The sequence below is a fragment of the Dendrobates tinctorius genome, unplaced genomic scaffold (genome assembly GCF_039654945.1).
Source record: "Dendrobates tinctorius isolate UK_male_01 unplaced genomic scaffold, ASM3965494v1 ptg000403l, whole genome shotgun sequence".
In the NCBI taxonomy this organism is placed as follows: Eukaryota; Metazoa; Chordata; class Amphibia; order Anura; family Dendrobatidae; genus Dendrobates; species Dendrobates tinctorius.
In genome coordinates, this window is record NW_027362068.1 from 1,450,005 (window position 1) to 1,476,820 (window position 26,816).

Consider the following 26,816-nt stretch of genomic DNA (forward strand, 5'->3'; position numbering starts at 1 on the left):
ATGCACTACTCCCATCCAAGACTTGGGGCCCAACAGCCTCTGTATAGGGAGCCGGGACTCAGGTGAAAGGGAGTCCCCGAAGTAGGCTACAGCTGTCTGCCGTACAAGGAAGAGTTGTTAGGAACATCTGACAGGAGGAACTTCAGAGTACCACGGTACTGGAGCTCTTCACACCAAAAGGCGCAATATAGGAGTTGTTCAGGACAGGTACATGTTGGCGGAGTGTTGGAGAGGAGAAGCCTGACTTGCCCGGGAGGTTGATTGAGTCTCTGCCCCGGAGGACACGGCACGGAGGCAGGCACCAGTGTGCACCACGATCTGTGAGTAAAGCTTTGGAACTACAGGCCCTGGTGTCTTCCAGTCATTGTGCGCCAACACCGTCAGCACCGCTACATCTGGGTATCACCCTTTACACTACCTGTGCCTATACACTGCCCTGGGGTTACAGCTTCACCTGTGGGGAGCTATACCATCTCTGCTGCAGCACACCATCAGCCCCAGAGGATCTGCACGCAGCGTTGGCCTAACATCTTGCTTGCCAAACACCACAGGTGGCGTCACAAGCTATTTCAATTCATTAACTACAAACCACTATTGATTTGGGTGCCCAGGGCCACGGACCGGGTCACCACTGCTGTGACACATCCCACTGACACCGGCCCGGTACCGAGTACCCCACAGCCCTGGGACGGAGGGAGACCCATATTCATGGGGAGAAAGTAAAGAGTTCTGGTGGAAGGTACGAACTGATCTACCCTCACCGGCTCCACCCACACCAGCACCACCCTCACCAGCTCCACCCACACCAGCTCCACCCACACCATCACCACCCTCACCAGCTCCACCCACACCATCACCACCCACACCATCACCACCCTCACCAGCTCCACCCACACCGTCACCACCATCACCCTCACCGTCACCACCCTCACCAGCTCCACTCACACCATCACCACCCTCACCAGCACCCCCCACACCATCACCACCCTCACTATCTCCACCCACACCAGCACCACACACACCGTCACCACCCTCACCAGCTCCACCCTCACCACCCACACCGTCACCACCCTCACCAGCTCCACCCACACCAGCACTACCCACACAGGCTCCACCCTCACCAGCTCCACCCACACCGTCACCACCCACACCAGCACCACCCTCACCATCCACACCATCACCACCCTCACCAGCTCCACCCTCACCATCACCACCCACACCAGCTCCACCCACACCAGCACCACCCACACCATCCTCACCAGCTCCTCCCACACCAACCTCACCATCACCACCCTCACCAGCTCCACCCACACCAGCAACACCCACACTGTCACCACCCACACCAGCTCCACCCACACCAGCACCACCCACACAGTCACCACCCTCACCAGCTCCACCCACACCAGCACCACCCACACAGGCTCCACCCACACCGTCACCACCCTCACCAGCTCCACCCTCACCAGCTCCACCCACACCGTCCTCACCAGCGCCACCCACACCATCACCACCCTCACCATCCTCACCAGCTCCACCCACACTGTCACCACCCACACCAGCAACACCCACACTGTCACCACCCACACCAGCTCCACCCACACCAGCACCACCCACACCAGCACCACCCACACAGTCACCACCCTCACCAGCTCCACCCACACCAGCACCACCCACACAGGCTCCACCCACACCAGCTCCACCCACACCGTCACCACCCTCACCAGCTCCACCCTCACCAGCTCCACCCTCACCAGCTCCACCCACACCGTCCTCACCAGCGCCACCCACACCATCACCACCCTCACCAGCTCCACCCACACTGTCACCACCCACACCAGCTCCACCCACACCATCACCACCCACACCAGCACCACCCACACCAGCACCACCCTCGCCAGCTCCACCCACACCAGCACCACCGTCACCACCTCCACCCTCACCAGCTCCACCCACACCAGCACCACCCTCACCAGCACCACCCACACCATCACCACCCACACCGGCACCACCCACACCAGCTCCACCCACACTAGCATCACCCACACCAGCACCACCCTCACCAGCACCACCCTCACCGTCACCAGCCTCACCAGCTCCACCCACACCAGCACCACCCACACCATCACCACCCTAAGGCCGGGGTCACGCTGGCGATTAAATCAGACAAATGCAATGCGATTAAAAAAAAAAAAAAAAAAAAATCGCATTGCATTCGTCCCAATGTTATTCTATGGGGCAGCTCCCATCATGCGATTTTTGATCGGACCCGATCCTCGGACTGAGACAATCGCAGCATGCTGCCATTGTCACCGATTTTCGGATCGGATTCGACACCACACCAGCACCACCCTCACCAGCACCCACACACCAGCACCACCCTCACCAGCTCCACCCACACCAGCACCACCCTCACCAGCTCCACCCACACCAGCTCCACCCACCAGCACCACCCTCACCAGCACCACCCTCACCAGCTCCACCCTCACCAGCTCCACCCTCACCAGCACCACCCTCACCAGCACCACCCTCACCAGCTCCACCCTCACCAGCACCACCAGCTCCACCCACACCATCACCACCCTCACCAGCTCCACCCACACCGTCACCACCCTCACCAGCACCACCCACACCGTCACCACCCTCACCAGCACCACCCTCACCAGCACCACCATCACCACCCTCACCAGCTCCACCCACACCATCACCACCCTCACCAGCTCCACCCACACCGTCACCACCCTCACCAGCTCCACCCACACCATCACCACCCTCACCAGCACCACCCTCACCAGCACCACCCTCACCAGCTCCACAAACACCATCACCACCCTCACCAGCTCCACCCTCACCAGCTCCACCCACACCAGCAACACCCACACCAGCTCCACCCACACCAGCACCACCCTCACCAGCAACACCCACACCAGCACCACCCTCACCAGCTCCACCCACACCATCACCACCCTCACCAGCTCCACCCACACTGTCACCACCCTCACCAGCACCACCCTCACCAGCACCACTCTCACCAGCTCCACCCACACCATCACCACCCTCACCAGCTCCACCCACACCAGCTTCACCCACACTATCACCACCCTCACCAGCACCACCCACACCGTCACCACCCTCACCAGCACCACCCTCACCAGCTCCACCCTCACCAGCTCCACCCACACCAGCAACACCCACACCAGCTCCATCCACACCAGCACCACCCTCACCAGCTCCACCCTCACCAGCACCACCCACACCAGCACCACCCTCACCAGCAACACCCACACCAGCACCACCCTCACCAGCACCACCCACACCCTCACCAGCACCACCCACACCATCACCACCCACACCGTCACCACCCTCACCAGCTCCACCCACACCATCACCACCCTCACCAGCTCCACCCACACCAGCTCCACCCACACCAGCACCACCCTCACCAGCAGCCACCCTCAACAGCACCACCCTCACCAGCTCCACCCACACCATCACCACCCTCACCAGCTCCACCCACACCATCACCACCCTCACCATCACCACCCTCACCATCACCACCCACACCATCCCCACCCTCACCAGCACCACCCTCACCAGCTCCACCCACACCATCACCACCTTCACCAGCACCACCCTCACTAGCTCCACCCACACCGTCACCACCCTCACCAGCACCACCCTCACTATCACCACTCTCACAGCTCCACCCACACCAGCTTCACCCAAACTATCACCACCCTCACCAGCACCACCCACACCGTCACCAGCACCACCCTCACCAACTCCACCCACACCATCACCACCCTCACCAGCTCCACCCACATCACCACCCACACCCTCACCAGCACCACCCTCACCAGCTCCACCCACACCATCACCAGCACCACCCTCACCAGCTCCACCCACACCATCACCACCCTCACCAGCTCCACCCACACCAGCAACACCCACACCAGCAACACCCACACCAGCTCCATCCACACCAGCAACACCCACACCAGCTCCACCCACACCAGCACCCACTCACCACCACCCACACCAGCACCACCCTCACCAGCAACACCCACACCAGCACCACCCTCACCAGCTCCACCCACACCGTCACCACCCTCACCAGCACCACCCACACCGTCACCACCCTCACCAGCACCACCCACACCATCAACACCCACACCGTCACCACCCTCACCAGCACCACCCTCACCAGCTCCACCCACACCATCACCACCCTCACCAGCTCCACCCACACCAGCTCCACCCACACCAGCACCACCCTCACCAGCACCACCCTCACCAGCACCACCCACACCATCACCACCCTCACCAGCTCCACCCACACCATCACCACCCTCACCAGCACCACCCTCACCAGCACCACCCTCACCAGCTCCACCCACACCAGCACCACCCTCACCAGCACCACCCTCACCAGCTCCACCCTCACCAGCTCCACCCACTCCGTCACCACCCTCACTAGCACCACCCTCACCAGCACCACCCTCACCAGCTCCACCCACACCATCACCACCCTCACCAGCTCCACCCACACCAGCTTCACCCACACTATCACCACCCTCACCAGCATCACCCACACCAGCAACACCCACACCAGCACCACCCTCACCAGCTCCACCCACACCATCACCACCCTCACCAGCTCCACCCACACCGTCACCACCCTCACCAGCTCCACCCACACCATCACCACCCTCACCAGCAACACCCTCACCAGCACCACCCTCACCAGCTCCACAAACACCATCACCACCCTCACCAGCTCCACCCTCACCAGCTCCACCCACACCACCCTCACCAGCAACACCCACACCAGCTCCACCCACACCAGCACCACCCTCACCAGCAACACCCACACCAGCACCACCCTCACCAGCTCCACCCACACATCACCACCCTCACCAGCTCCACCCACACTGTCACCACTCTCACCAGCTCCACCCACACCATCACCACCCTCACCAGCTCCACCCACACCAGCTTCACCCACACTATCACCACCCTCACCTGCACCACCCACACCGTCACCACCCTCACCAGCTCCACCCTCACCAGCTCCACCATCACCAGCTCCACCCACACCAGCAACACCCACACCAGCTCCACCCACACCAGCAACACCCACACCAGCTCCACCCACACCAGCACCACCCTCACCAGCTCCACCCTCACCAGCACCACCCACACCACCCTCACCAGCAACACCCACACCAGCACCACCCTCACCAGCACCACCCACACCGTCACCACCCTCACCAGCACCATCCACACCGTCACTATTCTGACTCATGGATATGTAGAACGTATGGTGCCTGGATAGACCTTTCTTTCTGGTCCCCTTCCGTATCGACCTGTACTCACGTTCATACCGATTAATCAGACAGCTTAACTCAGCCACGATCTCATGTAAGAAGACTCCAGGAAAAGAGGGATGCTTTAACTGAAATTCTTGTATTATGATGAAAGCAGCAGGTAAAAAGGAATATTCTTCAGAGGACATGTAAGAAGATGCATACAGATGGAGGGACGATCACAAAATGGAGAATAAGGGAGGGAACAAACATACATCACAGGACTACAGGGAGAGAGTTGGGACAAAATACAGGGAAAGGCAAACTTCTGCCTAGCAACAGATGATGCAACACAAACAATGCAAATATTAAATGATTTCCCAAGTCGTGGGACATGACACTCCCCGTCTGAAATCCTTGGATTTCACGATGTCCTTAATTCTTCGAAGTCGTTCGAACCTGAAAAACAAGAGAAAAGAAAAACATGTATGCAATAATAAACATCAAACATTTTTAAAGTCCAACTCGTTGTTGTTGACCCGTAGATCACACCGGAAGATAAGTCCAAGTCTATTAAACCCATCTTCGGATTGGGGAAGCCGCAAACATGCCAACTCTTCCACCAACCCAGCAATCCAATGGCAATGTTCAAAGTTCAATCCAATGGAAAATGTCAATGTTCAATAAAACTGGGGAATGAGTAGGTATGCTCCCCGCCGTGAGCAACGTCCAGGAGCAATGTTCAGTTCATGTGACGTCCTCCTTTGGTAGAAGCAGCACGAGATCAGTGACCGGACGGAAGAAGGTTCGGGTAGAGCCCCCTTTTGTCACCTTAACTTCTGTCTTACGAGTCTTTCCATCCTCGCTGGGCATGACCTTGGTGATAAGACCCATTGGCCAGTCGTTACGATGTGCCTCTTTGTCTTTTAAGAGGACAAGGTCTCCTTCTTGGAGATTGGGACTGGCTGTCTGCCATTTGTGACGGTTTTGAAGCAGGTGCAAGTATTTGGTCTTCCAACGGTGCCAAAACACGTTAGCTATGTGTTGTACTTGCTTCCACTGACGTTTGTAAATGTCCTTGTTATCGAAATTCCTGGGAGGAACTGTAGCAGCTCCAATCTTCTGTGTAAGAAGTGTAGCTGGGGTAAGGATTATTGGAGCATCAGGGTCAGGTGATACTGGGACCAAAGGTCTAGCATTTATTATGGCTGACACTTCTGCGAGGAAAGTGACCAGAACTTCATGAGTAAGGGGAAGTTTATGGTCCAGCAACATGGAGTCAAGGATCCTTCGTGCAACTCCAATCATGCGTTCCCAGGATCCACCCATGTGTGAAGAGTGTGGAGGGTTGAATACCCAAGTGCATCCATTGTCGGACAAGAAATTGTCAAACTGCAATTCCTTGCAGGCTCCTACAAAGTTGGTGCCGCAGTCGGACCGGAGTTGCTTGGCAGGTCCCCGGATGGAAAAGAATCTTCTTAGGGCATTGATGAAGCTAGAGGTATCCATGGATTCAATTACCTCGATGTGAACTGCACGGATACTGAGACAGGTGAATAGGACAGCCCACCGCTTACTGTTTGCGGCTCCTCCACAGGTTGTTCTGGCAACAACCGACCATGGGCCGAAGACGTCTACACCAACGTATCAGAATGGTTGGTCTGTGCTCAGTCGATCTGCTGGAAGGTTCGCCATTTGTTGTTGTTGGTGTCTTCCTCGTAACCTTCGACACTTGACACATCTATGGAGAACTGAGGAGACGCACCTCTTCATCCCCATGATCCACAAGCCAGCAGACCTGATGGCACCTTCAGTAAGATGTCTGCCTTGGTGCTGCACTTGTTCGTGATAGTGCCGAATCAACAGAGTAGTGACGTGATGTCGACCTGGAATGATGATAGGGTTCTGCTCCTTATCGTATACATCAGATTTATTTAAACGTCCACCCACTCTTAGTAACTGGCGATGATCGACTACTGGGTTCAAGTCAAGCAGAGTGCTGTTTCAGGACATACTGACTCCCTTGGTAATACTGTCAATCTCGTGTGAATATTCTTCTTGTTGCACACACCTGATGATGACTTGTTCAGCATGGTCTATGTGGTCGGCAGTGAGACGACTCTTACACACATGCCAACCATGGCACCCTGAGGGCTTGTCTTTTGTAAAACAGCGAGCAATGTGGATGAGACGAGCTATAGTTCGTACAGCGGAGGACCAGCTAGAGAAGCGTTCGAAGCGGTGAAACTTTAACCCTTGCCTAGGTGTCATTGAAGTATAGTGAACAGAGATAGTTTGTCTGATTTCCTTATCAGATTCTGGTTCCACCAGCTCATAAGCATTGTTGGTGTTGCTCACACAGAAATCTTCGTACAGGAGACTGGGAGGCGTAAACCACATGTTGTCACCAAACTTAGAAGCAGACGTAAGTCTTGTACCTCGGTCAGCTGGGTTTAGATCGGTGGAGATGTGATGCCACTGCTCGGGGGTAGAAAAACTTCTGATGCGTTCTACTCTGTTGCTCACATATACATAGAACTGCTTTGTTTGGTTGTGTATGTACCCGAGTACCACTCTGCTGTCTGTGTAAAAGATAAAGGAATCAATTGCAATGTCCATTTCGTCTCTTACAACTTCAGCAATTTCTACTGCCAGTACTGCAGCGCAAAGTTCGAGTCTGGGTACAGAGTGTGCAGGCTTTGGAGTTAATTTGGCCTTACCCAGGATGAAACCACAATGCACCTTATTAGCTTCTAAGGTCTTCAGATAAGCTACTGCGGCTATGGCTTCTGTAGATGCATCACAGAAAATATGGACTTCTCTTCTGATTGCAGCCAAAGATGATCTTGGAGAATAACAACGTGGGACTTGGAGTTGCTCTAAGAACTTCAAGGACTTCTTCCATGTCTCCCACCTTTGCTGTTTCTGAGTCGGCAGTGGGGTGTCCCAATCAGTGTTCTCGGCAGTGAGCTGTCTTAACAGTATCTTGCCTTGAATAGTGATGGGTACTACAAACCCGAGAGGATCGTAGATGCTGTTTATGACAGATAGGACTCCTCGTTTGGTAAAGGGTTTGTCACAGGGCGACACTTGGAAGGTGAAGGTGTCCTGTTTGATATCCCACAGTAGACCAAGGCTGCGCTGTGTGGGAGGAACATCAGAACCTAGGTTGAGGTCCTTTAGGTTCGTGGCATGGTCCTCAGATGGAAACGCGCTTATTACCTCTTGACTGTTAGAGATGATCTTGTGGAGTCTGAGGTTTCATGTGGATAGCATTTCCTGTGTCCTGGAGAGTAGGTCAATTGCCTCTTCACTTGTGGGCAAGGACTTGAGCCCGTCGTCTACGTAGAAGTTCTTCTCTACGAATTGACGAGCATTGGATCCGTACTCTCTCTCACCTTCCTGGGCTGTCCGTCTCAGTCCGTAGATCGCCACAGCAGGTGAAGGACTGTTGCCGAAGACATGGACCTTCATCCGGTAGTCTATGACTTGATTGTTGACATTGTTGTCTTTGTGCCATAGGAACCTAAGATAGTTTCTGCTGTCTTCCTTCATGATGAAGCAATGAAACATCTGCTGGATGTCGGCCATTATAGCAACAGGTTCTTGTCTGAGCGGATCAATACTCCAAGGAGGCTGTTGTTCAGGTTGGGTCCAGTTAGTAGCAGGTTGTTGAGAGAGAGGCCTTCATACTGAGCACTGGAGTCAAACACCACTCTGATCTGGTTAGGCTTGCGAGGGTGATAGACACCAAAGGATGGAAGGTACCAACATTCTTCTCCTTCCTTCAGTGGTGGCGCAGGTTCAGCATGATCTTTGTCAAAGATGTTCTGCATAAAGTCAATGAAATGCTTCTCCATCTCTGGTTTCCTCTTTAGGGTACGCTTTAAGGATGAGAACCTTGCAGTTGCTTGCTGCAGGTTGTTCGGCAACCTCGCTCTTGGGAAACGAAAGGGTAAAGGAGCTACCCAACTGTTGGAGTCATCTTGAACAAATTCTTTGTCCATAACCTTTATGAATTCTTTATCTTCCCTTGTGGGTGCTAACTTGTTGTCTTCATTTGTGGAATCGAACACTGTTGACCCGAGGTTTTCGTCCCAGGGCTGGAGCATGTTCATGTTGTTGAAGGATTCCTGTTGCCTCTTGGTGTTGCTCACTTTCTCTTTCACCCAGTAATGATGTGGGCATGGCTGAAAATGAGTGCTGCGACCATTTGGCAAGATGTGTGTTTTGTAAGAGGAGATGTTATGAGGTCTCTTCATCTTGAGTATGCAAACATTGCCTATAATTACCCAGCCTAGATCAAAGCGTTGGGCAAATGGTGCGTCGTGTGGTCCGTTAATTTGCTGACGTACCTTGTGCAGCCGGAGAATGTCTCTGCCAAGCAAAATCAGGATATCTGCGCTGTTGTTGAGGGCTGGTATCTTGTTTGCTATCCCCTTGAGATGTGGGTGATGAAGAGCAGCCTCTGGCGTTGGGATCTCTTCTCGATTGGATGGAATCTAGTTGCACTCGACAAGTGTAGGTAAGGGTATCTCTACGGTGTTGTCGAGGGATGTCGCCATAAGACCACTGGCCCTTCTCCCAGAGACCTCTGTAACACCGCTGCAGGTACTTAAGGTGTAAGGGTAAGCATTTCCCTTTAAGTTAAACATATCAAAGAGTTCTGACCTTGCAAGTGATCGGTTGCTCTGATCATCCAAGAGGACGTACACCTTCACGGCTTTCTCTGGGTGACCGTTGGGATATACGTTCACCAGGCAAATCTTCGCACAGGACTTGTGTAATGATGTATAGTAGGTTTCTATGAAGACAGTGGCTAGATGATAGAGTCACAGACACAGGTATACGTGAAAGTAGTTTGTATTAAACAAGCAGCACAGAACAGCACAGGTGCTGGCGGAGCCAGACAATGACAGCAGTGGTAACAGCAGCAGAACTTAGTCCAGTAGATAGCAAGTTGTACACCAGCACTATGTAGATGTAAGCAGACAAAGTCTTAAGAATGCAGGCAAGGACAGTCACTTAGCCCTCTCCCTTGCGGGAGGGGAATCTTCGGGCACAGTGCAGTGGCAGAGAAAGTCACTAGGTAATTGATACTGAATGTGTAAGGTAGCAGGGATAAGTCTCTCAGGTGAAACGCACACAGCAGTCAAGATCTTCAGCGCATACCGTGAGTGCTGTAGGAGCGGTGAGCGGTGGAGGCAGGGCTGGAAGGAGCCTTCAGGCAGCCACCGTCAGAAGGTCCAGGCGGCGGCGGTTAGGCAGCAGGTAATCCAGGTGGATTCAGAAGGAAGGAAGGAGGTAGCACAGCGTGCAACTCCCAGCTAGCAGATCAGGTACAGGACGAGATATACAAGCAAGGTAGTCACGTCCAGGAAAGCTATTTAAACCCGGCGGGCGGGACCAACAGGCGGTGATGTCACAGGAACCAGTATGGCCGAATGAAGCCAGGCTTAAGGGCAACAGTAAGGGCAAAGTCCGGAACACAGCAGAATAGGAACGATGCTTACATTATTCCCCCCTTAAAGAATGTCCTCCGGACAATCTTCGACCAGGCTTGTCCGGGTACCTTACATGAAACTGCTCCAGCAGCCGCGGAGCACAGATATTCTCCACCGGTTCCCAGGAATTCTCCTCGACAGAGTATCCTTGCCACTTGACCAGGTATTGCAGCTTCCTTCTGAAGATCCGTGAATCCAGAATCTTCTCCACGACATATTGTTCATGTCCATCAACGAACACTGGAGCTGGAGGAGAGGAAGTACGCCCTGGGAAGGAATTTGGTACAACTGGCTTTAGTAGGGAAACATGGAACACCGGGTGAACCTTCCAGGCAGGGGGCAATTTCAGACGCACCGCTACCGAATTCACTAGAGCCACGATCTTGTATGGCCCTACAAACTTCTGTCCAAGCTTGACAGTCGGTGCCCTCACCCTCAGATTCTTGGTAGACAACCAGACCGTATCTCCCACCCTATACACCGGAGCCGGCCTCCTGGTACGATCTGCTGCTCTCTTATACCTCTCCTGCGCTGTCGTCAAGGTGGTCTTTAGAGCTTCCAAATTCTGCTGTAAGAAGGAAAGATGGTCAGACACAGCAGGCACTGCAGCCTCCTTGGGGAACTGCGGCAAGATGCTTGGGTGGTAACCCTGATTAGCAAAGAACGGTGACTGCTTAGTCGAGGAGTGCTGCGAGTTGTTATATGTGAACTCTGCCAGGGGAAGCAGATCTACCCAATCGTCCTGCAGATGACTTAAGTAGCAACGGAGGTACTGCTCCAGGGTCTGATTCGTACGTTCCGTCTGTCCATTGGTCTGTGGATGGTAAGCCGAAGACAGACTTACTCTAATATCCAGAGCCGCGCAGAAACACCTCCAGAACCTAGACGTGAACTGCACCCCACGATCCGAGATCACCTCATCCGGGACCCCGTGCAGACGGACCACCTCTTGAATCAACAAGTCTGCAGTCTGTTTTGCTGTGGGTAATCCAGCGCAAGGGATAAAGTGTGCTGCCTTAGTGAGGCGGTCCACGACCACTAGAATGGTGTTCTTACCCTTGGAGACCAGTAGTTCAACAATAAAGTCCATTGAGATGGATCTCCAGGGACGAGATGGTATAGGCAAGGGTTGTAACAACCCGGAAGGCGACGCACGAGGCGTCTTGAACCGAGCACATACCTCGCAGGATGACACGTATCCCTCCACGTCCTTCCGGTACGAAGGCCACCAGAAGTACTGAGCCAGGAACTCTTGGGTCTTCGTTATTCCACGATGTCCCCCAATCTTAGAATCATGGATCAGTCGGAGGACTTCAAGTCTTGTCACCTCTGGTACATACAGCCGATTCTCCTGTAACCACACTCCTCCACTGAATCTTAGGCTTACTTCGGGGGTAGGTTGCCTTAGCAACGGATCTGCTGCGTATGCTGCTTTGATCCCAGACAGAAGATCCTGATGATGGATTGCAGAGATGAAATGAGCGGGAGACACAACAGTACTAGGAGACGACTCAATCACTTCCTCAGGAGCAGCAATCCTAGATAGCGCATCTGCCTTACCATTCCGTGCCCCCGACCTGTAGGAGATGATGAAGTTGAATTGGTTTAGAAACAAGCTCCAACGTGCCTGACGTGGGTTCAAACATCTTACGGACTGCATGAACTCCAAGTTTCGGTGGTCGGTAAGAACTGTAATCGGAGTTGAGGACCCCAGCAGCAAGTGTCTCCACTCCTTGAATGCCGTCACAATCGCCAGTAACTCCTTGTTCCCTACGTCATAGTTCTTCTGCGCCGGGGATAGCTTCTGAGAAAGAAAGGCACAAGGATGAAGAACTGCCTTCTCACCTCCTCTCTGTGACAACACTGCGCCGATGGCGACATCCGATGCGTCCACCTCAAGAGTAAAGCTCAGGTCTGGGTCTGGATGTCTTAAGATGGGAGCCGACACAAATTTGTCCTTCAGCCGTGTGAACGCCTCCTGGGCTTGCGGAGTCCACCGGAACGGTACCCCCTTCTTAGTCAGTTGGGTGATGGGTGCCACAATCTCAGAGAAGTTACGGATGAAGCGCCTATAGAAGTTGGCGAATCCCACAAACCTCTGAACTTCTTTCACCGATCCAGGCGCTGGCCACTCCTGGATCGCTCTGGTCTTTTGATCGTCCATCTGGAGACCCTGTGGAGAGATGACATAACCGAGGAACTGCACTGTTGCCCTGTGGAACTCGCATTTCTCCAATTTGATGTAAAGATGGTTATGCAGCAGGCGTTGCAGCACTGTCCTCACGTGGAGCCGATGTTCCTCGAGATCACTGGAAAAGATTAAAATGTCATCGAGATACACAACCATAAATACATCAAGCACATCTCGGAAAATGTCATTAACAAAATGCTGAAAGGTTGCAGGAGCATTTCGTAGTCCGAACGGCATGACCCGTGACTCGAAGTGTCCATAACGACAGCGGAAGGCCGTCTTCCACTCATCTCCAGACCGAATTCTCACGAGATTGTAGGCTCCCCGAAGATCCAGTTTGGTGAATATCTTAGCCTGCTTCACCCTCTCCAGTAGTTCAGAGATTAAAGGTAGCGGGTGCCGATTCATGACCGTTACCTTGTTTAAATCACGGTAGTCCATGCAAGGACGAAGACCCCCGTCCTTTTTCTTCACGAAGAAGATTGGTGCACCTGCAGGAGAAGTAGACGGTCGGATGAAGCCCTTGGCGAGATTCTCGTCGATGAAGTCCTTCAAGGCCTTTAATTCAGGACCAGACAAAGGGTAAATACGCCCGAATGGGATCTCCGCCCCAGATACCAGTTCTATCGGGCAATCATAAGGCCGGTGGGGAGGTAACATATCTGCCCTCTTCTTGTCACATACCTCTGCCAGATCCTGATACTCCGGTGGTAATTGTCCCTCAGTCGTAGCTACTACCTTGGGGATAGCAGCGACCTTAGGAATAGCGGGGTTGCTGTTAGAACTTGGAGGGAACTGCACTTCCCTGGTCTCCCAGTTGATGCGAGGATTCTGAACCTGGAGCCAAGGTAACCCCAGGATAATAGGGAAGTGAGGAGAAGATATTAGTAAAAAGGACAAATGTTCCACATGTTCCTCTCCAATGCATACCTTCACCGACTCAGTCTCCATGGTTACCGGTCCAGATGTAAGTGGCGACCCGTCTACTGTCTCCATCAAGACTGACGACTCCCTCTTCAGTGCCCTGATTCCATGCTTCCTTGCAAACGCGATATCCATGAAGTTCCCACTGGCCCCGGAGTCCAACATGGCGGCGCTCTCGACACACCGACCCTGGAAGCAGACCCTCAAGGATAGGTAATAGTGGGAATTCTTCTTAGTAGCGAAGTAGGAGGAAACGACGGATGTCATCGAGATCACCACTGCGTTCAATGGAAGAGATGCCAGCGAATTCATATCGGCAAAGTCCAGGTCTCTCTGATTGTCTCTGCCCCCCGAATTGTTCAGATCTAGGACGCAGGACTCCCCCGCCTCGGAGTTACAATCAATGATAGCTGCAGCCGTCTTACGTCTCCTGACTGGACACTCGGAGATGAAGTGACCGGTCCCCCCGCAGTAGAAGCACAGGTTTTCCTTAAAGCGATGCTCCTTGCGGGCATCAGGAGGATTTCTACGTATGGCATCCACCTGCATCGGTTCGGGCTCGGGCTCGGGATTCCTCCTGCTGGTGACATCTCTGGAGGGAGAAGAGAACGGAACAGTGTTATTAAACCGTAGATCAGACCAGCGCTCCTGTCTGCGCTCGGAGAGTCGATTGTCAATGCGGATGCAGTGATTGATGAAGTCCCCAAGAAGCACGGGCGAGTCCCCGCGTGCCAGTTCATCCTTAACTGCCGTAGACAATCCCCTGCGGAAGATGGCCTGCTTGGCTGCCCCTTTCCAGGTGGTGTCTAAAGCCCATCTACGGAAGTCCAATGCATACTCCAGCACCGAACGCTTACCCTGCCGAAGGGTCAGCAGCGTCGTCTCAGCAGTATTAGCTCGGTTCGGGTCATCAAACATCTGCGTCATTGCGGCAATGAAATTGTCCATAGAGTTAAGCAGGGGGTCGTCGGTCTCAATCAAAGGGTTGGCCCACGCGAGCGCCTTACCAGACAGCAGCATGACTATAGTCAGAACTTTGGAGCGTTCAGTAGTGAACTGTGGGGCATGAGCAGCAAAGAAGATCCGGCACTGGTTCAAAAATCCTCGGAATTTATCCCTCTCACCAGCGAACCGGAAGGGTGGAAGCTTCGGGAAGGTCGGTGTAGTATCCCGGGCAGCACCTGCTACCTGCGCGGCTGGGGCCTGTTCCAGAGCAGCAATCCGATCGAGCTGCATAGGAATCGCTTGCTCCAACGCCAGAACACGATCACCCTGAAGAGGAGCTGCTTGTTCCAGCGCCGTAATCCGATTTGCCAGTCGTTGCAACTGTGCCTCTGCTGCCCCGGCGTTGTGTTCGATACGTTGCTCCAGCGTGTCCAGCTGGGTCCTAATGCCTGCCACATCCTGCCGTATCAAAGCAAGCTGCTTGCTTACACGTTTCTCCAGGGACTCTACACCTGCGGTCTCCATATTGGTGGCTTGTATATCCTGTAATGATGTATAGTAGGTTTCTATGAAGACAGTTGCTAGATGATAGTCACAGACACAGGTATACGTGAAAGTAGTTTGTATTAAACAAGCAGCACAGAACAGCACAGGTGCTGGCGGAGCCAGATAATGACAGCAGTGGTAACAGCAGCAGAACTCAGTCCAGTAGATAGCAAGTTGTACACCAGCACTATGTAGATGTAAGCAGACAAAGTCTTAAGAATGCAGGCAAGGACAGTCACTTAGCCCTCTCCCTTGCGGGAGGGGAATCTTCGGGCACAGTGCAGTGGCAGAGAAAGTCACTAGGTAATTGATACTGAATGTGTAAGGTAGCAGGGATAAGTCTCTCAGGTGAAACGCACACAGCAGTCAAGATCTTCAGCGCATACCGTGAGTGCTGTAGGAGCGGTGAGCGGTGGAGGCAGGGCTGGAAGGAGCCTTCAGGCAGACACCGTCAGAAGGTCCAGGCGGCGGCGGTTAGGCAGCAGGTAATCCAGGTGGATTCAGCAGGAAGGAAGGAGGTAGCACAGCGTGCAACTCCCAGCTAGCAGATCAGGTACAGAACGAGATATACAAGCAAGGTAGTCACGTCCAGGAAAGCTATTTAAACCCGGCGGGCGGGACCAACAGGCGGTGATGTCACAGGAACCAGTATGGCCGAATGAAGCCAGGCTTAAGGGCAACAGTAAGGGCAAAGTCCGGAACACAGCAGAATAGGAACGATGCTGACAACTTGTCCCAGAGACCTTCTCCGCAGACTTCTGTGCATGAAGAAGATATTGTGGTATGACTTGCAGTTTGAGCTGCGTCCTCCCCGCCATGGCTCGTGGTGGGGGAAGGAGCACGTGTAGAGTCAGGACGGTATGGGTGGAGTGCTTGTACGTGATCCTCACTGTCACACTCCATACACTTAATTGTAGTTTTACAGTCTTTAGCAAGGTGTTCAGTAGAAGCACAACATCTGTAGCATACCCCGAACTTCTTTAGAAGTTCCTTGCGTTCTTGGAGCGGTTTCTTCCTGAAGCCGATGCACTTTTTTAAGGGATGTGGCTTCTTGTGGATGGGACACTCACGATTTGGGTTCTCTATCTTTTCACCCTTGTTGCTCTTGCCTGGGGCTGATGTTGGTAAGGGAAGAATATCCGTCTTCTTCACTGACACTGGACCCCTGCGGTTTCTGTCATTCGAGCGTGTGCTCACGTATTTAGAAGGAGGTGAAGCTGGGCCACTGGATTCTCCGTAGGAAAAGCTTGGGTCATTCTTACGCTCTGCAATGTCTTTTATAAACTCACAGGAGTAGGAGAACGGAGGAAATGACACTTGATGGTCTTTCTTGTATTTTGACCCTATTGCAGTCCACTTCTCTTGTACATTGTATGGTAGCTTGGAGATAATGGGGTTTACTCCACAAGCAGTCTCCAGGTAGCTGAGGCCAGGTAGGTGGGTGTCTGCCTTGGCCCGCTGGAGCTCTAACAGCAGGTCACTGAGCTCTAGGAACTTTGAACTGTCCTTGCTTGATATCTTTGGAAAACTCTGTAGACGCTTGAACAGTGCATCCTCTATGGCTTCTGGACTGCCAAAGTTTCTCTCTAGTCTTTCCCATGCAGCCATGAGACCAGCCGTTGGATTACTGATATGTACAGACCTGAGTCTCTTGACACGCTCTGTGGATTGTGGTCCTAACCATCTGATCAGCAGGTCCAGCTCTTCCGCAGCAGTGATGCCGAGGTCACTAGTTACGGTTCTAAAGGCACTTTTCCAACCTCTGTAATTTTCAGGTTGGTCGTCGAACCTTGTGAGATCGGTTTTAGTAAGTTCACGGCGAATCATGTACCTTGCGAAGTCGGACATGTCTGTTCTTTCTGACTTAGGATGCACAATTGTAGGCTGAGCGGTGTTGTACATAGGGGTGGAGACGTCTTGGCCTTGAAACATGGGGAAGTATGGAGTGGCATATGCATTTAGTCCAGCAACTGGTTTGGTGGGTATAGTTTCTGCTACCTGCGGAGGTGGCACTGTGTGGTTGTCGAGGGTATAATGACCTGCCGGCATATTGGGTTGCATGTAGGTATTAGCCTGTGGAGTTTGGTGAGATGCAGGGTTTTGGCGCATACTGGAATATGAAGGAAGTTCAAGTTTGGGAGCATTGTACTGACCTTGAATGCAGGATTCTGTAAGTGGATCGGTATCCTGGTGCTCTGGAGAAGCGTCAACACCATCAGGAGTGTTGGTGATGATCTGCGGTTCGCCATCTTGGCTTAGCACGTAGTCTCTTGTGCGTTCGATAGGGTCTTCTGCATCCATTTCACACAAACTGACGCTGTCTCTTTGACTCCCACTGATAGCCTGCTCGAGTACCTTTAATTCTGCCATGGCTGTTGCATGCTCACATTCCTTCTCTAGAGCTTCCATGCGTGCCGCTTCAGCATCCATTTCTGCTCTCTTTTGTGCAGCAGCTGCATCCATTTCTGCTCTCTTTTGTGCAAAGGCAGCTTGTACCTTAGTAGTTTCAGCCTTAGCACGTGCTCTTATAAGCTGCTCAGTAAGAGTAGAATATTTTGATGAACTTGACCTAGATGAACGTTTTCAGTGCTTACACGATTTGGATGTGCGAGTTGATGCATCTGGTGTTCGTGCGAATCTAGCCTCTATCTTGGCTTTAATGTCACGTACAGTGCAGTCTCTTTCAGAATTAAGCTGCTGGAAACCTTGCAATTCATTTAAAGTCTCTGGGAGATTCAGTTTCTTCAGGAGAATAATGTATTGGTCACTCTTCTCCATATACATTTGGTATGCTGTGCAGAATTGTTCTAGGACTCCCTCTGGTGGTAACTCTTGAGAAGCAGGCCTTGATGCAGTGTCTATATGACTCAGCACTTTCTTCCATACTGAAGACACATCACTATATAATTCACATTTTGCAGTCTCTAAATTCTCCATGACTTTCCATGTGGGTTTGACTGTACGTTTTCCCCTTTCGCTAGATGGTGGATGGGGGTCTGGGTCTCTTTCCTGTGCTTGTAAGTCTGGTAGGGACATTGTATTCCTTGCTTCAGACATGATTAGATTGCAGGCAGGAAGAGTTGATGATGGAGGTTATACTTCCCACTGTTCAGCTGCAGTGTGGCTTCTATGCACGCTGGGGTCTGGCTGGAACTGGGTTACAGTCTATCTGGAAAATGTCCTTTTCCACTGAGATTTAGCACAGACCTTGAGTTACTGTCTCTGAAGGCAGGTTATTCCTTTTTACTATTCTGACTCATGGATATGTAGAACGTATGGTGCCTGGATAGACCTGTCTTTCTGGGCCCCTTCCGTATCGACCTGTACTCACGTTCATACCGATTAATCAGACAGCTTAACTCAGCCACGATCTCATGTAAGAAGACTCCAGGAAAAGAGGGATGCTTTAACTGAAATTCTTGTATTATGATGAAAGCAGCAGGTAAAAAGGAATATTCTTCAGAGGACATGTAACAGGATGCATACAGATGGAGGGACGATCACAAAATGGAGAATAAGGGAGGGAACAAACATACATCACAGGACTACAGGGAGAGAGTTGGGACAAAATACAGGGAAAGGCAAACTTCTGCCTAGCAACAGATGATGCAACACAAACAATGCAAATATTAAATGATTTCCCAAGTCGTGGGACATGACAGTCACCACCCACACCGTCACCACCCTCACCAGCTCCACCCACACCATCACCACCCTCACCAGCTCCACCCACACCAGCTCCACCCACACCAGCACCACCCTCAACAGCACCACCCTCACCAGCTCCACCCACACCATCACCACCCTCACCAGCTCCACCCTCACCAGCTCCACCCACACCATCACCACCCTCACCATCACCACCCACACCATCCCCACCCTCACCAGCACCACCCTCACCAGCTCCACCCACACCATCACCACCTTCACCAGCACCACCCTCACCAGCAACCACCCTCACCAGCTCCACCCACACCATCACCACCCACACCATCCCCACCCTCACCAGCTCCACCCTCACCAGCTCCACCCACACCGTCACCACCCTCACCAGCACCACCCTCACTATCACCACTCTCACAGCTCCACCCACACCAGCTTCACCCAAACTATCACCACCCTCACCAGCACCACCCACACCGTCACCAGCACCACCCTCACCAACTCCACCCACACCATCACCACCCTCACCAGCTCCACCCACAACATCACCACCCACACCATCACCACCCACACCATCCCCACCCTCACCAGCACCACCCTCACCAGCTCCACCCACACCATCACCACCCTCACCAGCTCAACCCACACCATCACCAGCACCACCCTCACCAGCTCCACCCACACCATCACCACCCTCACCAGCTCCACCCTCACCAGCTCCACCCACACCAGCAACACCCACACCAGCAACACCCAAACCAGCTCCACCCACACCAGCAACACCCAAACCAGCTCCACCCACACCAGCACCCACTCACCAGCACCACCCTCACCAGCTCCACCCTCACCAGCACCACCCACACCAGCACCACCCTCACCAGCTCCACCCACACCGTCACCACCCTCACCAGCACCACCCACACCGTCACCACCCTCACCAGCACCACCCACACCATCAACAGCCACACCGTCACCACCCTCACCAGCACCACCCTCACCAGCTCCACCCACACCATCACCACCCTCACCAGCTCCACCCACACCAGCTCCACCCACACCATCACCACCCTCACCAGCTCCACCCACACCATCACCACCCTCACCAGCACCACCCTCACCAGCACCACCCTCACCAGCTCCACCCACACCATCACCACCCTCACCAGCACCACCCTCACCAGCTCCACCCTCACCAGCACCACCCTCACCAGCTCCACCCTCACCAGCTCCACCCACACCGTCACCACCCTCACCAGCACCACCCTCACCAGCACCACCCTCACCAGCTCCACCCACACCATCACCACCCTCACCAGCTCCACCCACACCGTCACCACCCTCACCAGCACCACCCTCACCAGCACCACCCTCACCAGCTCCACCAACACCATCACCACCCTCACCAGCTCCACCCACACCAGCTTCACCCACACTATCACCACCCTCACCAGCTTCACCCACACTATCACCACCCTCACCAGCACCACCCACACCAGCACCACCCTCACCAGCAACACCCACACCAGCACCACCCTCACCAGCTCCACCCACACCGTCACCACCATCACCAGCACCACCCACACCGTCACCACCCTCACCGTCACCACCCTCACCGTCACCACCCTCACCGTCACCACCCTCACCAGCTCCACCCACACCATCACCACCCTCACCAGCTCCACCCTCACCAGCTCCACCCACACCATCACCACCCTCACCAGCTCCACCCACAACAGCTCCACCCACACCATCACCACCCACACCAGCACCACCCTCACCAGCAACACCCTCACCGTCACCACCCACACCAGCTCCATCCACACCAGCTCCACCCTTACCAGGTCCACCCTCACCAGCACCACCCAACATGTTGTTTTGTATGGTTTTTGATATTTTATAATAAAAGAGATACAGGATGTAACTCAGGATCAGTAATGTAATGTATGTACACAGTGACTGTACCAGCAGAATAGTGAGTGCAGCTCTGGGGTATAATACAGGATGTAACTCAGGATCAGTAAGACTGGACATGTGCTGCTCCCCGCAAAAGTATGGACTGGGTAACAGCATTTTGTTTTTTTTCCCCCGTTTTGCCTGAGGGGATGTTAAGTTTTTACTTCATGTTGGTTTATGCTGTCATATGTATGTGTACATACATTACTGATCCTGAGTTACATCCTGTATTATACTCCAGAGCTGCACTCACTGTTCTGCTGGTGCAGTCACTGTGTACATACATTACATTACTGATCCTGAGTTACATCCTGTATTATACCCCAGAGCTGCACTCACTATTCTGCTGGTATAGTCACTGTGTTCATACATTACTGATCCTGAGTTACCTCCTGTATTATACTCCAGAGCTGCACTCACTATTCTGCTGGTGCAGTCACTGTGTACATACATTACATTACTGATCCTGAGTTACATTCTGTATTATACTCCAGAGCTGCACTCACTATTCTGCTGGTGCAGTCACTGTGTACATACATTACTGATCCTGAGTTACATCCTGTATTATACTCCAGAGCAGCACTCACTATTCTGCTGGTGCAGTCACTGTGTACATACATTACATTACTGATCCTGAGTTACATTCTGTATTATACTCCAGAGCAGCACTCACTATTCTGCTGGTGCAGTCACTGTGTAAATACATTACTGATCCTGAGTTACATCCTGTATTATATTCCAGAGCTGCACTCACTATTCTGCTGGTGCAGTCACTGTGTACATACATTACATTACTGATCCTGAGTTACATCCTGTATTATATTCCAGAGCTGCACTCACTATTCTGCTGGTGCAGTCACTGTGTAAATACATTACTGATTCTGAGTTACATCCTGTATTATACTCCAGAGCTGCACTCACTATTCTGCTGGTGCAGTCACTGTGTACATACATTACATTACTGATCCTGAGTTACATCCTGTATTATACTCCAGAGCTGTACTCACTCACTATTCTGCTGGTGCAGTCACTGTGTACACACATTACATTACTGATCCTGAGTTACATCCTGTATTATACTCCAGAGCTGCACTCACTATTCTGCTGGTGCAGTCACTGTGTACATACATTACATTACTGATCCTGAGTTACATTCTGTATTATACTCCAGAGCTGCACTCACTATTCTGCTGGTGCAGTCACTGTGTACATACATTACTGATCCTGAGTTACATCCTGTATTATACTCCAGAGCAGCACTCACTATTCTGCTGGTGCAGTCACTGTGTACATACATTACATTACTGATCCTGAGTTACATCCTGTATTATACTCCAGAGCTGCACTCACTATTCTGCTGGTGCAGACACTGTGTACATACATTACATCACTGATCCTGAGTTACATCCTGTATTATACCCCAGAGCAGCACTCACTATTCTGCTGGGGCAGTCACTGTGTACATACATTACTGATTCTGAGTTACATCCTGTATTATACTCCAGAGCTGCACTCACTATTCTGCTGGTGCAGTCACTATGTACATAGATTACATTACTGATCCTGAGTTACATCCTGTATTATACCCCAGAGCTGCACTCACTATTCTGCTGGTACAGTCACTGTGTTCATACATTACTGATCCTGAGTTACATCCTGTATTATACTCCAGAGCTGCACTCACTATTCTGCTGGTGCAGTCACTGTGTACATACATTACATTACTGATCCTGAGTTACATCCTGTATTATACTCCAGAGCTGCACTCACTATTCTGCTGGTGCAGTCACTGTGTACACACATTACATTACAGATCCTGAGTTACATCCTGTATTATACTCCAGAGCTGCACTCACTATTCTGCTGGTGCAGTCACTGTGTACATACATTACATTACTGATCCTGAGTTACATCCTGTATTATACTCCAGAGCTGCACTCACTATTCTGCTGGTGCAGTCACTGTGTACATACATTACTGATCCTGAGTTACATCCTGTATTATACTCCAGAGCAGCACTCACTATTCTGCTGGTGCAGTCACTGTGTACATACATTACATTACTGATCCTGAGTTACATTCTGTATTATACTCCAGAGCAGCACTCACTATTCTGCTGGTGCAGTCACTGTGTAAATACATTACTGATCCTGAGTTACATCCTGTATTATACTCCAGAGCTGCACTCACTATTCTGCTGGTGCAGTCACTGTGTACATACATTACTGATCCTGAGTAACCTCCTGTATTATACCCCAGAGCTGCACTCACTATTCTGCTGGTGCAGTCACTGTGTACATACATTACATTACTGATCCTGAGTTACATCCTGTATTATACCCCAGAGCTGCACTCACTATTCTGCTGGTGCTGTCACTGTGTACATACATTACATTACTGATCCTGAGTTACATCCTGTATTATACTCCAGAGCTGCACTCACTATTCTGCTGGTGCAGTCACTGTGTACATACATTACATTACTGATCCTGAGTTACATCCTGTATTATACTCCAGAGCTGCACTCACTATTCTGCTGGTGCAGTCACTGTGCACACACATTACATTACTGATCCTGAGTTACATTCTGTATTATACTCCAGAGCTGCACTCACTATTCTGCTGGTGCAGTCACTGTGTACATACATTACTGATCCTGAGTTACATCCTGTATTATACTCCAGAGCAGCACTCACTATTCTGCTGGTGCAGTCACTGTGTACATACATTACTGATCCTGAGTTACATCCTGTATTATCCTCCAGAGCTGCACTCACTATTCTGCTGGTGCAGTCACTGTGTACACACATTACATTACTGATCCTGAGTTACATCCTGTATTATACTCCAGAGCTGCACTCACTATTCTGCTGGTGCAGTCACTGTGTACATACATTACTGATCCTGAGTTACATCCTGTATTATCCTCCAGAGCTGCACTCACTATTCTGCTGGTGCAGTCACTGTGTACATACATTACATTACTGATCCTGAGTTACATCCTGTATTATACTCCAGAGCTGCACTCACTATTCTGCTGGTGCAGTCACTGTGTACATACATTACATTACTGATCCTGAGTTACATCCTGTATTATACTCCAGAGCTGCACTCACTATTCTGCTGGTGCAGTCACTGTGTACATACATTACATTACTGATCCTGAGTTACATCCTGTATTATACCCCAGAGCTGCTCTCACTATTCTGCTGGTGCAGTCACTGTGTACATACATTACTGATTCTGAGTTACATCCTGTATTATACTCCAGAGCTGCACTCACTATTCTGCTGGTGCAGTCACTGTGTACATACATTACTGATCCTGAGTTACATCCTGTATTATACTCCAGAGCTGCACTCACTATTCTGCTGGTGCAGTCACTGTGTACATACATTACATTACTGATCCTGAGTTACATCCTGTATCTCTTTTATTATAAAATATCAAAAACAATACAACACAACATTCCAGAAAAGAAAACATAAACCAAAATACACACATTAATCATACACTTAGGACATACAGAAACTTGTGCATAACCGCAACTTGTTATAGTCCCCAAGCTTTCCAGCTTAGGGGACCCCCAGCAGGAACTTTCCAACAGAAAACTCTTCCCATAAAATAATGAAAAACAGTTTTTAATCTTTCACTCCCCATTCACACTTCCACCCATACCTATATACAGGAAAACAGAAATAATATTCTTGGCCCATGCTGCCTTAAATAAACCTAGCCAATTCTTTTTTGGCAAAATTACCTACACCAGCTTAACACCTCTATATATATAATTTTTTTTTTCCCACCACCCACACCACAGGTCCATAAATGTCCATGGCCTTATCACGTCTAGGCCTGATGAGCACGAAAGTTTATGCCCACAAGCAAAACCCTCACCCATTTGCCCCCGATGTGCTCAAAAATGGTCCATTTTCCATAATTTCCATGGTCCATGGTATATGTTATATCCATTCGCCACTTTCCCCTTGGTTTAGGGTCCTTTTACTTTTTTTTCCACTCTCACCCCCCATTCACCCACCTCCCAACCTCACTACGCCCCCCATGCACCTCTGACTACGGAAAAGAACAAACACATACTACAATACATATACTACAATACATATTACAATATAATATTACAATGCAATGTCATTACATCATTTGCTTTACCGAATAATACCACACCACAAACCTTTACTTACAGGCCCAAGTTCAGTGCCTGCAAGACCAATATCCATTATTTCTCTATCTCACAACAAAAATCTAGGTGTGCCATGCAGTAGCCCACCACCAGGAAAAAGGAGTTCTGGAGGCCCCATCCTTCACTAACACATTCACCCTGTCCCTCAACAACTAAGACTGTCCCTACTTCTGTCCATAAAGAAACTGTCCCTATCTGTCCTTACCTGCCCCTACTCTACCTACCTTATCATAACTAACTCTCTGTCCCTCAGTGCCTGTCCCTATCTGCCCCTACTTCTGTCCCTCACCACCCACACCACCTTATGCTGTCCCTACCCACATTCATACAAAATCTAGCTCTCCCTAGAGTGCGTTTTTAAAAGGAAAGGCCCCTCCAAAGCCAAGAGGCCCTCATCACACCCAACCTTTCAAACTCCAAAGAACGCACCTTCAACAGGTCACCCAAGATGTTACTAACCACCTCTTCCCTTGGGAGGGCTTTCTGCTGCGTCGAAACTAAGCACCGTGCATTCGAAATGTAGAACCTAACCACTACACTGACTAGGAATAAAGTGCCCCGGTCTCGGCCACCCAGAGTTCTGAACGCTCCATAGGCCCACTCGGCATAGGATAGGGACGCCAGCAGCGGCCAACGTATGGAAGCCCCCACCCTGTTGTAAACCTCTGCATTAAAGGGACACTGAAGCAGGAAGTTCTCCATGCTTTCCAGCACGTCGCCACACTCCTCACGGAGACAACCCCGATCATCGGATTTCCTACACTTCAAGTTATCCTTTACATACAGCCTCCCGTGGAAGCAGCGCCAGGTCAAGTCCCAAAACTTCGTGGTGATCCGCTCATAATTTAAAAGCCCGAGCCCCACCTCTAGATCTCGGCCTGGGCAATCCTTAAGGGCCAGGGGCTTCTGGAAATGGGTCAACAGAACCCTCCTGTCAAGGCATTGCCTCGACATGGTCCTGATTTCCCACATTCCCAGACCCCACTGGCAGATCACCTTCAGAACCGGGGTAGCATAACCCAGGAGATGCCCATGAGGTGTGCGGAGGTCCTTCACTTGCCCTCCTGTCTCCCATTCCTGGAAGAAGGGTCAAAGCCAACCCTTGCAGGAGACTACCCACGGAGGAGCCCTCTCTAGCCAGAGGTTGGAAATGTTGGCTTTAAGAAAGGTGTTCACTAAGAACACTACGGGGTTGACCATACCCAACCCACCTAGTCTCCTCGTTTTGTATGTGACCTCTCTCTTGATTAGGTTGAGCCTATTCCCCCATAACAGCTGGAAGAACAGGCTGTAGACCCGTGTCCAGAGAGGTTCTGGCAAGATGCACACACTGCCCAAATTAAATTAACAAGGGAAGCAGAAAGCCTTTAGACAGGGCAACCCTTTCCCTTAGGGTCAAAGACCAACCCTTCCATTGGTCCACCTTTTGGGCGGCGATCTTAAGTCTGCCCTCCCAATTTTGCTGGGGGTAGTCCCCGGGGCCAAATTCGATGCCTAGAATTTTGGCGGTGACCTGGGGCCCTGGAAGGGTGTCCGGGAGATCAAAACTAGGATCTCTCCCTCCCAGCCAGAGACTTTTACACTTA

At 51.6% G+C, this 26,816-nt stretch overlaps 1 protein-coding gene across 1 annotated transcript; it reads left to right on the forward strand.

The window, feature by feature from the left end:
- Positions 1-652: 652 nt before the first annotated feature.
- Positions 653-2,241, forward strand: LOC141076380 (uncharacterized; the record flags this gene model as incomplete). Its single annotated transcript, XM_073563823.1, has 1 exon — positions 653-2,241. A coding segment is annotated over one exon (1,482 nt), but the record flags the coding sequence as incomplete, so codon positions are not given.
- Between the last annotated feature and the right edge of the window lie 24,575 nt (positions 2,242-26,816).